We start from the raw sequence: 16419 nt of genomic DNA, 5'->3' as shown, positions 1-16419 counted from the left end.
TTTGAAGTCCCAATCACTATTTTTCAGGCTTCTGTGTAAAAAAAAAAAAAAAAGCCTTTTTAAATATTTTATGCTGTGATAATCTCTTATAATAGTGCCATAACTGCAGAAATATAATCTACTGTAATCCCTTTTCCTGCTTTGTGATAACTGGTAGTGTACAATGTGCAACATCTCATTGTAAAATAATACTATTCAGTAATAATGCAGGGTTAAGTAAGAATTCTGTAGTTTTGATTGCTCTGTTTCTATCTGTCTAAATTACATCTACATTTTTATTTCACATCTCTTGGACAACAAAGTTTATAGGATCACAAATGTAATGGTGCTCTGTAGAGTGCTATAATCATAGACCTTCAAATCGCAAAACCTAATTAAAGGTCCATTCAGTCGGGACAATAGATGACCAAATGTCACAGATTTTTATATATATATATATATATATATATATATATATATATATATATATATATATATATATATATATATATATATGTGTGTGTGTGTATATGTGTATATATATATATATATATGTAAAAGTGCAAATAATGTTTTGCTTGTGCATGTTCAAAGACCTGCATATAACGTGTATGAATTGTATTTCTAGCAATTGGAACAGCTGCGAGCAAACAGGAACAACCTGAGTCCTGCACAAAAAGCGGCGTTGGAGCAGTTGGAGGGGCAGTTTGTCTTAATGCAGCAGCACCAGCAGCAGGTATGTGGACCTCAGTTGGAATAATTTTGTGTGGTGGTGTCCTACGTTTAGGTCAGCTAGTTTAATGAATCAGAGTTCAAAGCAGCAGCATAACTTGCTATAATTTGTGTTTTTTTTAAACAGATGAGACAAACAGGAGTTGCACAGGTACGATCTACTGGAATTGCTAATGGGCCAACAGTTGACTCATCACTGCCTACAAACTCAGTCTCTGGTCAGCAGCATCAAGTTGCGCTAACCAGGGTGCTTAATGTCACTCAGCCTGGAATCCGTCCAGCTTGCCCTGTGCAGCCTGTGGCTAATGGACCCTTTCCGCCAGGCCCAGTTTCCTGCAGCACCACAGGGACGATGGGTAGTACAGACCCTATGTTGATAGGCAATAATCATATAATGGGAAGTGGAAGTAATGGAAATGTGCCTTACCCGCAGCGAAACGCACTCGCTCTACCTCATAACCGCACAAACCTGACCAGCAGCGCAGAGGAGCCGTGGAAAAACCAACTATCAAACTCCACTCAGGTAACTGGGTCCTTTTGCATTTGTTTTCTGAATGAATTAAGTTCTATAGTGTCTGCCTTTCCTCTGTCTTGAATTCAGCTGTGAGATGTAAGCGGACATCTCCTAAATGATTCAAGTGGTTTCATTCCACCTTCGAACATAAGATACAATATGAAATTTTGAAGCTGGGATATTTTCAAGTCCCACATGTTAAGTTAATGTTTACAAGCATTAAGTGAATTTAGTGACTGCGCACCTATTTGTTGGTTTCTGGATGCTAGATCAGTGCATTTTCTTCTGCGTTGGCATATTGAATTGCTAATACGTTGTGTTCGCTATGTCATCAAGGAAATGACTAGAAACTCTAGGAAATGGTGTAAGAAACTCTAGGAATGCCCTCCTCCCACATTATATGCCTTGTAAAATATAAACTTGTTTAGACTAAAGAGAAGTTCTTTTCAGTGAAACTGAAGCATAACACAAATGTAAAAAATGATCTGATCATGGTTACAAATCATCTTCTTGTATGAAACCACTAAGGATAAAAATAACTCATTCTAGATTTCCAATCCTAAAATAATTTTTCAATAATAGCATCCTCATTTGCCTTTGTGTGTATTGTTTTGTAAGGGCAATATGGTAAAATAGGCAACACTACAGATAAAGGAAGCATGCAGTGTTAATTCATTTTAATTCACTTAGATGATTATTCTGGAAAGCGGCAAACATGCAATCTAACTTATGCAGGTAAATGTATCAAGCTGAGACTTTTCCAGCGGGTTTGAAAAGGGGAAATGTTGCCTATAGCAACCAATCAGATTCTAGCGTTCATTTTGTAGAATGTGCTAAATAAATGATAGCTAGAATCAAATTGGTTTTTCAAACACGCTGGAAAACTCTCAGCTTGATACATTTACCCCCTGGTGTTTTTTGTTTGATACATATAAAAAGCATTCTTCAGGTTTATATGCAATGCGTTTGGTTTGTACACCAAAAAAAACCTTTCGGCATATTGTCCTTTACCTGGCATAGATGTTTTTAGAGGTTTGACTAGAATAGAAAGTTGTATGTATTATAATATCGTGGCATAACATGTCTTTCTCCCTGCAGATTTATCTTTATGAGAAGTGTTGATTCTGCACTTATATAAAGTGTCAACGTCTGTCTTGAGACATTCCTTATAAATGATAATTACAGGGTGTGGGTTTATGGCTTCATATGTGAATATTGCTGCTAATCATCCATTTTTATTAACTTGTTTCTTTCTTTTTTTTTTATCGTATAGTAAATACTATTTGCAGTAGTATTGAGTGATTTGGTGCTGTGTGTTTGTGTCTGCACATTAAGCAGAGTTTTGTGTTTATGTATGCTTGTACATTTTACAGTTTGTTATAGGCATAAAAATTAAGCTGTCTGCTATTTGAGTGCTACATGCTAAATAAGCCAATATTGTCCCTGCATGCTTAAAAAAAAAAAAAAAAAAAAAAAAAATGCATTTGCAACCCTTGCATCACAACATGGTCTGTCCAGGAGCAAATGCATTTTTTTTCTTTGCGTTGCTCCCAACTTTATATTAAGCCTTCTGCGTACTGCATGTCTGTACTAGTACGTTCAACCCTTCAGAAAATAGGTTTTTGTTTTGTTTTTTTGCAATTTAGTTTTACGGTAACATTTTAATATCTCTTATAGACATTTATGGAAATTGTTTTTGGAATGTTACATTAACTTTACATATATAATATCTGGATTAAAATGTTTTTATATATGTAATGATTTATTTTGGTGTTGGATGGGATTACGATCATGTAGAAAACAAAGTTAAAGCTCTTGTATAATGAAAATCATTTATTGTAATGTATAGGCCAATGCATCGATTCATCTCCATGAAATCTTATATTTATATAATGTATAGCAATTACTGTGTTTCTCCTTCCCTTTTCAGGTATCACTTCTCATTTTTCTGTTTTCTGGCTGCTTGTCAGCATCCTCATTAGAATACTAACACTCCATAGAACCGTATTAAGGTGCTTCTATGTCAAAGAAGTCAGCCATGCCCTTATTCAGTATTGCCCATGCACAGACTGCATACATTGCTCACACAATCCTTCCACTACTTCAAATGATGTGCATTCACCAATCATCAACAAAAATTTGACTTCCTAAATTTGTTTTACATTTTCAGGCTTTAGAAGGAAAGGGCATGCTTGTGATTGGATGGATTCTCTTTGTAAGGGTGGTAAATCATGACTGACCGTTCTGACATAGAGTGGCTGCATGTTCACAATTTTTTTTAAATCCATTAATCAACATGTAATTCATATTTTAGATGATTAATTATAGTAATATGTGTTTGTCCTATTACTTTTAGGGGCTTCATAAAGGTCAGAATTCACATTTGGCAGGTCCTAATGGTGAACGACCTCTTTCTTCCACTGGGCCTTCCCAGCATCTCCAAGCAGCTGGCACTGGTATTCAAAATCAGGTTGGACATCCTACCATGCCTAGCAATTCAGTAACACAGGGGGCTGCTCTCAATCACCTCTCCTCTCACACTGCTACCTCAGGTGGACAACAAGGCATTATTTTAACCAAAGAGAGCAAGCCTTCAGGAAACGGATTAGTGCCTGAGACAAGCAGGCTTTCTGAAGGGACGCCTAACAGCACTGCCGGTATAGAGGGACTTCCTAATCATGTCCATCAGGTGACGGCAGATACTGTTACTAGCCCTAGCCATGGAGATTCAAAGTCACCAGGTTTACTTAGTTCAGACAATCCTCAGCTCTCTGCCTTGTTGATGGGAAAAGCCAATAACAATGTGGGTACTGGAACCTGTGACAAAGTCAACAATATTCATCCAGCTGTTCATACAAAAACTGAGAATTCTGTTGCCTCCTCTCCTTCTTCAGCCATTTCCACAGCAACACCTTCTCCAAAATCTACTGAACAGACTATGACAAACAGTGTTATCAGCCTTAACAGCCCCCACAGTGGACTTGATACAGTCAATGGAGAGGGAATTGAGGACTCTCGGAGCCCCACAAAAAAGGACTCTCCTTTAATTAGCCACAAACAAACTCCTAAGACCATACCATCCATGTCAGTCTCCATCTACCCAAGCTCAACAGACGTTTTAAAAGCATGCCGGTAAGTAATCATATGCATTCTCTGTATATGATGTGAAATTTGTCATGTCAAAATGTGTGCTACAGTGAGTCTTCACATCTAGATAAATGGTTTGTATAAATGGTATTGTATTTTTCGTATTTAGATATTGCAAGCTTGCTTTTGGAAACACCCATCACAATTTTTTTTTGTTTGTTTTTAAAGTCCCAAAAGTACTTTTCACTGGTATGTGCACATTGCTTTTTCAGTTTCAAACTGGCTTTACATCATTGTGGTGATGACCCTGATGTTTGCCATTTTTCCAAGTCTGTTGTTTTTTAATTGAGTTTGTGTACGTAAATTTACAGCTTTAAAGATGTAATGGATTGTTTACATTACAGTTGCATTGGCAGGATTCAATTCAGTGCTGTAATTTAGAAAGGATGTAAAAGCGTTTCCTGGTAAGGGGGGAGGGGTCTGTCTTTACGGCATTTTTAAAAAAACACTTTTTGCTTCATGTCTCGAGTGCCTTGTAATATGCACAACATTATTGTTAAGATTGTTTTGCATATGTGATCTATGACATGATAGCTTCATGCCATTCATTTTTAAAGAAAACATTTGCTCGATTTCAGTTTCACTTTACCTATGCCAGTATAGCATAGCTTTGCCAGCAAGACATAATTGGCGTTTCACTTAGAAGCTTATTTATTTTCATTACATGTCATCATCACCTATTGGTCTATCTATAATTCTAAAGTACCACAGCACTGCCGAGTTATTAAAAAGGGGATGTGAAAGTAATGATTATACCATTGCTAACCATCCTTTGCAGCCTTGCCTTCTAAACCACAGCCTAATCTCTAGACCAGCTTTGAAGCTTCTGATATCAGTGCCTGAACACTAGAGTGGGGGAGCTAGATTTCACAAATGGTGATTGGCAGGGTTGCTTCCCTTCAGACTATTGGCATTTAAGGTGGACATCACTTTTATCATGAGAGACAATTACTTATCCATTAAACAAAGGGGAAAAAAGTGAAGTGTTTATAAACCACATGTGCAAAAGCAACAATTTCTGGGTGATGCCAAATTATTCAGGTACTCACATTAATGTTATATGAGGTTTGTGGAGTAAAGCAATGAAAATACTAAGCATAATGTAAGTGGGGAATCTTTGCTGCTATCCTAACCTTTTGCTGGCATGTTGTACTGGCAACATACAGCAAAGTGAAAATGAACTTGAGCGAATGATTTCTTTAAAATGAAAGGCATGACCCCATATGCACGCTCTAACAGATCACAAGTAGGCCCTGAATCAAACCATATAAGGAAGAAAAAAGGAAGTAGTTATAGAGTACATGTGCAGGAGCAGCCATTTCTGGCTTGCATTGGTAGTGGTGTAGTTACCTAGTGAGCACATTGTGTCCTTAAAAAGTATCTGTAGGATTTATTATGTGAAGTATAGAGGGGAGTATTGTGCAGTTGTGAAAGTGAAGATAATGGTTGTATATGTGTAGTCTGTGGCAGTGGATTATATGTGTATTGTATATGTAGTCTACATCTAAAACCTCACATTTTATATAAAATGACATGCAAGTCTCTGAAGATGCCATGACAACAATTTCTGCTTATTTAGCAACCCAAACAAATATTAAAGCACTTCTCCCACCAATCTAACCCAAAACAATGGAATTTCCTTTAGCCCAGATTGAAAGTATGTAATGCCATAATAAGAATGGCATGCAAATGTTGGCATCATGTGTACAGTGTTTGGTATAACAATTCATATACTTAATTATAATTCTTATATAAAAATATTCATAAGAACCATATGTGCCACCCTGACGCATTGTTATTGCTTTTCCCACTTATTTTTTAATTGCAATAATGTGGTTCATTTGATGCAACTGAGTAAACTAATACGATCCATGTTATAATTGACAAATATATGGGGATATCTAAAATTGGCGATTATCACTGTAAAAGAATCATAAATGCGGCACATCTTCATAATGTATAAACATGCATATAGCATTTCAGAAACTTATCAGTACTAAAGTTTTTTGAGAGTGATTGATTAGATCATGGTGCATATATTTAATCTTATGCACAAACGAATTGCCTCAATATTCTAATAAAGAACATGCACCTCATATTTCAGTAACTGTAAATAGGCTTTTTTTTTTTATTTGTAGTTGTGAGGCAATTAATGACCTGGGCTACCTCAGCGTGTACCAAATTAAGAAAAAAAACCAGCAGAGCGTGTGAGATGTTCTTGTGTGTAATGTATTGTAGAGCATGGATGGTTTGGAACGGTATCTTAGTGCATTACTAATGATGATGATTTTAAATTGTAGCGATGAATGAATGTACTTCTAGTTAGCAGTTTTCAAGAAGTAACGACATGAGATTTAACATTTTGACTTTGACAATACAGAAAAACATTTACCTGAAGTGTTAGGGTGAGTTGGGAAAGTTCTTTCTTGTTTCCTTTAACCAAAATGGCTGCTTCATTGTCCCTACAGAACAAAAAAAACATTGGGCCATAACCTATGAAATCCCTTGTCACAATACTAAAACAAGTTGGGTTGGATTTGCCTTCCTTGCCTTGTCAAATATTGCTATGCTCCCGGGTATCCATTATGTACTAATTTGAGCAGTGACAAAAACAATCATAACTACATTCTATTGTAAAAACATTCAAACTGAAGGTACCATGCTCACCTGTCACTCAAACCACCCATGGTTGTTAGTGCAGTGACTGGGAGGCGAGTTGGCTACAGTTGTTGTTATGGAGGGGTATGTGTAACAGGGTGGGTTTACTTCGCCACCCTGTCCTGGAGGAGGTGGTTTTACAGATTTCTCTTAGGATATGCACAGTAAGACGAAACCCCATCTCCACTCCTACTGCAGCTACTCGGCCACCAAAATACTCACCGACTATACAAACTGTACACCACTATAACCAGAAGAATAGTTGTCACCAACACCTTCACTGGCACCTGAAACCGGTTTGTTCTGTGTGTAGCTGCTGCAGCACCTCTTTTCAGATGACTGTTAATGGGTCCTCCTGACTACTTGAGTTTTGAGTTCATCACAAGATATCCAGATGATTGATGAGAGGGTTAGCAATTATCTGTAGGTCGCAAGAATTAAGCAGGTTTAGGAGTAGAGCAGTGTTTATTATTGAATAATAGCTCTTGTAAGAGCTGTTCCATACAACTGGTAGGTACTGTACATAGGGCTTTGCTGCACTTTGTATACAGATTTTTTTCCACATATCTTGGCATAGGGTTTCCCTTTAGCTAGTCTTGCTTGATTTGCTTATTTTGCACGTAAATCAGCTTGGACCTTGTTCACAGTGCTAGCATTTTACTCCATAGCAAGGAGGTGTGTGTTTTCTCACACTGTCTACACACTGCCAGGATGAAGTGATCTTGGTGTTTGCTGGGAGATTTCTTTAAATCTCCCGGCCTAAGTGTCTACTGCTCCTGGGTCTAGCTGAATTTGGCTGCATAGGGATGGTAGCTAGACCCTGGGGCTGCTGCAGAGCTTTGCTACATGGACTCTCTACCGGAAATGTCTGGTGCTGCTGCTTTCTGGAACCTGCAGGATCCACACTGGGCCAACAGCACTCTGGTTCCTGTGAATGAGAACCAGAGTGGCGGCACAGTACCTCCGGATGTAGCACAATTCTCACTGGATCACCAGGGTGTCATTAAATCTATTTTTATTCAACATTAAAGCATTTAGAAGTTTAAAAATGTGCAAATACATTGTACAGGTTCACTATGCTGTCATTTCTTTTTATACATAGAACCTCTAAGGTACCATATCACTGGTCTTTAAATTAAAGCCTGCCCTGCAGCACAACTTAAGTCAGTCATTTGTAGACTCCAGTGGAAGTGTTTCCCCCAGTGGCCAAATTATCATGGAAAATTTGCTATACTTGTAAAATGGAGTAAGTTGAATGGGAATTTAACAAAGTTTGTTTCCATTTTGTTTGCTATGTCATTAGAACAGATAATGTGTACATAAAGTTGGTGTTTGTTTGGGGACAACTTCCTTCCATTTCTTTCATTTCGTGTTCCCCATGTAGTAATGGTCAGTTTGCTGGGATCTACTGATTTTAGCTGAAAATGTGCCCTTAGCTGCATGGTTTTCAAATTGAAAGCAATGTCATTTTTTTATTGGATAGGTATTTTATTAGCATTTTTTTTATAAAGCACCAACTTATTACGCAGCTCTACAGAAGGTGGTCATGATACCAATGCATTACAAGCAGTGACATGAAACCAAAGATAATGTTAGCAAGCACACATGTGATTACAATCTAAGTAGTATGGTGAACATTTGGTGCATACAGTTTTTTAGTGTGTCACCACCAATGTGGGTAACTAATGTGTACAACGAATGTGTAGTTCTGCAACAATTATTTTCATGATTTAAGTTTCCTTTGTTATAACGCTAACTTACTGATCCAAATGTCAGCTGAAATGGTAGAAACAATGTCCTACAGCGTCCAACCATTTGCTCATATGTGCACTTACAGCCTATTGTAACTTGTTATGATTTGTTTTTACTGTTTGTCTTTTGTTGTGACACTTAAGATAGGTACACTGGAGTAATGTAAAACAACATATTTACTTATGGGAGGGATCTGTGCAGTTTAGTAGAGTATTGTACTCTGTAGTGCCACCTAGTGGTGTGAATCTGTCTGACTTCATATGTGTGCTTTCTTGAAATTCCTCTGTGAATCCTTTCAAATATTTGTATGTGGGTGTTTTATTTTACTTTTGTAAATTGCAGATCCTGTTTTAGGAACACTCTGGAGACCCATTTAGAAATCTGAAAAAAAGATCTATCTGTGAGTTGTGTACACCTGTGATGGCAGTGCTGCTCACATGTTCATTTGAGCTGTTTAAGAAGATAGATACTACAGTATTGCATTAAATTGGATTTGCATGCCAACTGCTGTAGAGAGATGTTGCTGTTGGTCTATACTGGTAGATAAGTAAGCTGGTCCCATATGGTTGTCTTTCTCTCAGTATTGGTTTTGTGGTTAATAACCTAACCCGGCGGTTCCCAAACTGTGCGCCGCGGCTCCCAGGGGTGCCGCGGGCCAGCCATAAAAAAACCAAACAAACACCAATCCGCGCAGCGCCGGGACCCAGCATCTTCCTCTCTCACGCAGCTGTCATATAAGTGACAGCTGCTGCGTGAGAGAGGAGAATGCTGGGTCCCGGCGCCGCGCGGATTGGTAAGTGTTTCTGTTTGTTATGGCTGGCGCGCGGCAGAGGGGGCAAAGTGGGAGAGGGACAGAGGAGAGTGACAGTGTGACAGGAGAGGGACAGAGGAGAGGGACAGAGGAGAGGGACAGAGGAGAGTGACAGCGTGACAGGAGAGGGACAGAGGAGAGTGACAGCGTGACAGGAGAGGGACAGAGGAGTGACAGCGTGACAGGAGGGGGACAGCTTGGCAGAGGAGCTGTGACAGAGGAGCTGGGACAGCTTGGCAGAGGGCAGAGGAGCCGGGACAGCTTGGCAGAGGGCAGAGGAGCCGGGACAGCTTGGCAGAGGGCAGAGGAGCCGGGACAGCTTGGCAGAGGGCAGAGGAGCCGGGACAGCTTGGCAGAGGGCAGAGGAGCCGGGACAGCTTGGCAGAGGGCAGAGGAGCCGGGACAGCTTGGCAGAGGGCAGAGGAGCTGGGACAGCTTGGCAGAGGAGCTGGGACAGCTTGGCAGAGGGCAGAGGAGCTGGGACAGCTTGGCAGAGGGCAGAGGAGCTGAGACAGCTTGGCAGAGGGCAGAGGAGCTGGGACAGCGTGACAGAGGGCAGAGGAGCTGGGACAGCGTGACAGAGGGCAGAGGAGCTGGGACAGCGTGACAGAGGGCAGAGGAGCTGGGACAGCGTGACAGAGGGCAGAGGAGCTGGGACAGCGTGACAGGGCAGAGGAGCTGGGACAGCGTGACAGAGGGCAGAGGAGCTGGGACAGCGTGACAGAGGGCAGAGGAGCTGGGACAGCGTGAGAGGGCAGAGGAGGGGGACCAAGGGCAAGAGGAGCTGGGACAGCGTGGCAGAGGGCAGAGGAGGGGGGCAGAGGAGCTGGGACAGCTTGACAGAGGGCAGAGGAGCTGGGACAGCTTGACAGAGGGCAGAGGAGCTGGGACAGCTTGACAGAGGGCAGAGGAGCTGGGACAGCTTGACAGAGGGCAGAGGAGCTGGGACAGCTTGACAGAGGGCAGAGGAGCTGGGACAGCTTGACAGAGGGCAGAGGAGCTGGGACAGCGTGACAGAGGGCAGAGGAGCTGGGACAGCGTGACAGAGGAGCTGGAACAGCTGGGACAGCGTGACAGAGGAGCTGGAACAGCTTGACAGAGGGCAGAGGAGCTGGAACAGCTTGGCAGAGGAGGGGGGCAGCGTGAGAGAGGGCAGAGTGTCTGGATGCAGAGGGGGTATTTTTGCATACAACTAAATAAGCATTTTCGTCCTGACCTAAATACTTATTACAATTTTTTGACCCAACTACTACTAAAACAGGACTGCTCGGTAATTATTTTGGAGGGGTACCTTAAAAAAATTATGGAGACTCTAAGGGTGCCGCGAACTGCAAAAGTTTGGGAACCACTGACCTAACCCAAATCCACCCATTCAAACAATGGTTTTACTTATTTTTATTTTAATGAAATAACATTTGTCCCTTGTTTTAGAAGAGGCAAGATGGTACATTTGTATATGTATTAGATTTAATATTTCAATTATGTATAAAACAACTTTGCGCAATCGAGGAGCTATAATAATTAATAAAATATACAGTATCATGACATGAACATTCTATTCCACTTACCACAGTACATAATTTGATTTTGTATTATTTTGATATTTAATCAACGTTCAAATTATAGGGAATTGCAGGCACAAAAAGAGCATAATTTAGTCAGCCAAGTCTGGGTACAGAGGATACCAGACTTGTGTCAGCGTTTCAGTAAAGTAGAAGTTATACTGGCCATGCATGACAAAATTCTGCAGTTCAACTCAAGAGCTAAGCATTGGAGTCCAATTTGACCCATGGGTGGCCAAATTTGAAGGGATCTGACCGTATCGGTGAATTTGAAAGATGACTGTAGGCGAAGTGGTCATCCTTCAACTGAATATACCAACATGCCGCTTCATGTTGGGCATCACTGTGGTTTTGTGCCATATGCTGCAATTGCCTGACATTACCTATGATATTGCAACTTGTGGCAATCATTGTGCTCTGAAACAGTTATAGATTTTATTTCACTTCTCCTAAACCCTGATTCTTCATGGTAGACTGACGGACATATCAGTGAAAACTGCCTGCTTCTATGCTTTGCTGTGCAGGAGATCACTGATGCACTCTACCTATACCACTTTGATGCTCCTTTGCCAGTGTAAGTGCTTACATAAGTGACCACACAATTCGTAGGCACACTTTCCTGAGCTGCTGTAAATAATAAATGTAATTCAGCAGCATTGCCTATAATTGTATAAGCATATATATGTATATGTGTGTATGTATATATAATGTGTGTGTATATATATGTGTGTATATATATATATATGTGTATATATATATATGTGTATATATGTATATATATATATATGTATATATGTGTATATATATATGTATATATATGTATATATATATGTATATATATATGTATATATATATATGTATATATGCAGGTGTATAATTAATGAGAAGGGACTCTTATCGAAAAATAGTTTTGTCTTTTGAATGAATGCAATATTATGCTACTTTCTTTCTAGCCTTTTACTTGAACAAGAAATTAGTTAATTTTACAGAGGTAACAACTTTTCAAATTTACTTTTTACTATTTAAGCCTGTTTGGTGTGGTCTTTTATCTGACCTAGGAACACACGTATTCTTTCTACCTAGCTGCTTTAGATTTGTTATTTAGACCTTTAATATCAAATTTTTTTGTTTCACAGTTTTTATTTGCGCATTTTGGATTTCTCATTCCAAGCACTAATATCTTTTCAAGGGCAGCTTTTGTGAGTGTAATTTTTTATTTTCCCGTAGCCTTTTATCTATATAATGTAACCTCTTCAGTAGGATTCATTAATAGTGTCATTGCTTCAACACCTGAAGCACCCCCCATTCCCTGGCACCTTGAGACTCGGGCACAATGTGGTGTTGTCTGGTACTAACTAGACAATGACACATTACACTATAGAATGCGTTAAGTCTGCATTTCACTTAAGACTGCAAAGTAACAAATATAAAAAATACATTATTGTCGAGTGCAAATTTTATTATGAGAAATAATGTGCTGAATCCTGCTTTTTGCTGTTTTAGAGGGGATGAATTTAATGCCAAAGCAAGAATCACAAAGTATTTCTTGGTGGCGTTTAGGAAAAAATAGATTTTGCTTTTAGTTCACTTTCTTGCAGTTTCAGTAAAAATTCCTTATTGTTTTTGTGTTGGGGGGTTTGCTGTCACAAAGGGTATAAGAAAAATATTTTTTTCTGAAATCCGAGGTCTTACAAAATCAAGGTATACTTTTACTTTGTGCACTCTACTGATATTGATGTTTGAATGTGACCAGACCAAAATATGCTCAGTGTGGTGAAAGGGTTAATGCAGTAGAACAATATTGACTTTATTAAATGGGCCAGAATTCATACCAGAAGTTGAAAAACGCCATCTAAGGTTGTAGTGGGGCATGGTTTTTAGTTCGAGTGGACAAGAATCTCGGCCAACAAGATTTTTTTTTTATTTTTTTTTTAAAGAGCCAATATAAAGAATTTATAAACATAAATTAAAGAACATCCCGACATCAAGCCCCCCTCAGACAGTATAGCATTCAGGCAGACGCATACACCTCTGCTGTATGTGTTCCACTGCCATTAGAGATTTAATTTCTCTGCAGTTCTACTACCAACCTGTAACACTTATAGGGGCATATTCAATTAAGAGCGGAGTGCCTCTGGAATGGGCGCAAAGGCATCCCCCTATAGGGCTGCGAAGGGAAATATGCAATGTTACCGTACCGTATTATCATAGAAAATACGCAACTGCAATGTTCATGCTAATTGAATGTGCCCCATAGACTCTGATCGAACCATCTGTACAGGTGTCAGTGAATATAGCATTGTGTAGGCACAACTAGTCTCATCCGCTTAACATGTGCAGACAATAGTTGGTATTGTGAAAGATGCACCACTAAAATGCATGTTTTCATGCATTTTTTTTTATCCCTTTTGTTCTGTGCATGTGTGTGAATGAGCCCTAACAGTGAGGTTACATCAGATACTACATAACAGAGAAAAACTTAAGGCTTGAAGACGTGTCAGAACTGTAAAAAATTATAGCATCCTGTTATCACTTATATTTGTCTTTATCCTAAAGATTCTCCTCATAGTACATCCTAAATGACATTCATGTTACAGCTATGTACAAAATGTATGTTTTTGTGAATCTGTAAGCAACCAGTGGTCGACAGCACGTCTACATAGTCCAAGCTTAAACATATCCTCTTGCAAATTTTAATGCAAAATTACAGTTTGCTAATTTTAAAATACTGACATAAAATAGCACGTAAAATGTTTGGATTCTCATTTTGAGTTGACACTATCATTTTATCAGCTGATCATTATGCTTATGTGTTTTTGTACTATAAGCACAATGTACCTATATATGTTTTGAGTTTTATGCCTATTTGGCCACAAATGATAGTGTCATCATGCAAAATATAACTGCTGATCCCCTTTTGTTCCTAAATTCAGGAAAGAATTTGGATGCTCTATGTTCACATACTGTGCTATTACTGACTTAGGCGGTGGGGGGGGGGGGTGTGTGTGTGTGTGTGTATGTGTATGTGTATATATATGTATATATATGTATGTGTATATGTGTGTGTATATATATGTATATATACACACACACCATTTAAAACAAATAGATTATTCTTTATTTTCAATCCAGTTCCCCTTTTTGTTGTAGTTGATGTTTCGGTCTCCCAACCAGACCTTTTTCAAAACAGATTTACATAGAACAGCAAACAAAACAAGCATAGACAAGACAACATTATAATTACATGACTGTAGTGCCAAAGGGTTATCAGCTGTAGTTCATTTTAGGAAATTGTCAATCCTCGTGCATGTATCCACCCCTTACAGTGTTACAAACAACATGTGTTCCACCCTGGACCGCATATGAAGGTCACATGGTTTCAGACTTATGTTTTTAAACTATTACTAGATATTACATTTTACCACTACACAGTATCATCTCCCATTACTCCACCAATGGACATATCACCTTCTCTAGACTCCGTTTCTAGCTGGACAAGGATTTGGCAATAAATTCTTTAATACAAGATCGTAATTTTAATTCAGTCGTGTTCCACTGTGGATCGCGTAGCAGGAAGTCTAGGAAGGCAATTCTGATTCGGAGTCTCACTACATACATTTCGTTAGTGGGACCAACAGGTTATGTGTCATCTTCATCCAACAATAAGATGTGTCTGATTAGAGACATCACTTTCAAAATTAGTATAATTAGATTTTGTAGTTAGATTTTATATGTAGAATCTCTATGCGTTCCACTGTGGAACGCACGACAGGAAGTGCGCTGTCAGACCTACGGTTAGTACTTATGCCAACCATATTATAATGTTTAAAGCTTCTTTATGTATAATATTTCCCACAATAAAGCACACTTAATTGTGGATATGCAATCCTAAGTATAACCTAATCAGGGCTCATTTATAGCAGTACTATGTGTTCCACCCTGGAACACACAGTAGGGGGCTTCACAATGCACTTACAGTACCAATAACTGACAATTAGTTAAGTTTGTGGCATTTGGCAATAAATATAGTATATTTCTTCACCAATATGTAACATAGTACCTTTTATGGTTCCTATGTTTTATTTAATATTGCACAGCCCCAAATGTTATAGTAGCCATTAATTGGCATTCTAGTTTATAATATCTATACTTCGAAAATTGCTCTCTATTCTTACACAACCCTAAGTATTGTAGCATTGTCTCATCAATAATTGTTTGAGGTTTGAGCCCTTAGGGTAGGATAGTAATGGTGGTTTTTTACATTTTTCTTTAAGTAAAGGATCTGTGGCAACAATTGGGCAGTATTGTTTTATGGCCTTTTCAATCCCATTGGATTGTGTATTAAAGGCTGTTGAAGAGACTATCCGGTCTGTAAGTTCTTTATTTTTATTGTGTCTTACACTAACACACACACACTAACACACTCTGCTGCACAAACAAGCTATTGCAGCAAAAATGTGATTTATTCCAACCTTTTTATTCTTTAGAATCTGGTGACCCAAAAGTCACGAGAAAGGGTGAACCCTTTACTATGGTGACCATAAAGCGTTTCTGAATGTTAAAAATCCTCCATACCAGCATAATACAAAACCAACACATGCCATGTGAGATAGATAGATAGATATATATATATATACACACACACACACACACACACACACACACACACACACACACACACACACACACACACACACACACACACCTCAAAAGGTAAGAGAGGTTTTGGAATGCTTGTCAGTTCCCAGGCTTCATTAATATTATTCGAGCCATGTAAGGAGACCTCAGACATACAGTACATGGGACCCAAGAATATTTCTGAGCTAGGCGGTGTTTTTCATCATCATCACCATTTATTTATATAGCGCCACTGATTTCGCAGCGCTGTACAGAGAACTCATTCACATCAGTCCCTGCTCCATTGGAGCTTACAGTCTAAATTCCCTAACATACACACTCACAGACAGAGAGAGACTAGGGTCAACTTTGATAGCAGCCAATTAACCTACTAGTATGTTTTTGAAGGAAGAGTGTGAGAGAATTCAAAAAACAGGAAACATGACTCTTCCCTGGCTAAAGTCATTATTTGAAAGTTCTTTCCGTCAAATTTGGTGTTATCAAGTACTGACTGCAGAGGATAGCACCTTCATAACCCATCTCTAACCCATTCTAAACACCGAATTTATGAAACTGACAGACAGCTTGTTTGCGTGTGCATTTACAGTATGGGTATATAGATAAAATCATTTACATAGCACCCTTTT

At 39.0% G+C, this 16419-nt stretch overlaps 1 protein-coding gene across 4 annotated transcripts in view; it reads left to right on the top strand.

The window, feature by feature from the left end:
* KDM6A (lysine demethylase 6A) overlaps positions 1-16419 on the top strand; it is a 113673-nt gene that overhangs the window by 70255 nt on the left and 26999 nt on the right. For all 4 annotated transcript variants that reach the window (XM_075196383.1, XM_075196381.1, XM_075196382.1 and 1 more), the window contains 3 exons: positions 608-715; positions 839-1234; positions 3582-4357. In XM_075196383.1, the coding sequence (XP_075052484.1) occupies positions 608-715; positions 839-1234; positions 3582-4357 (1280 nt within the window). The remainder of the gene's footprint in view (positions 1-607; positions 716-838; positions 1235-3581; positions 4358-16419) is intronic.

This window comes from Mixophyes fleayi, chromosome 2 (assembly GCF_038048845.1).
Source record: "Mixophyes fleayi isolate aMixFle1 chromosome 2, aMixFle1.hap1, whole genome shotgun sequence".
Classification (NCBI taxonomy): Eukaryota; Metazoa; Chordata; class Amphibia; order Anura; family Limnodynastidae; genus Mixophyes; species Mixophyes fleayi.
Note: the sequence above shows the minus strand (reverse complement) of the source record. Positions and strands in the feature narration are given on the sequence as shown.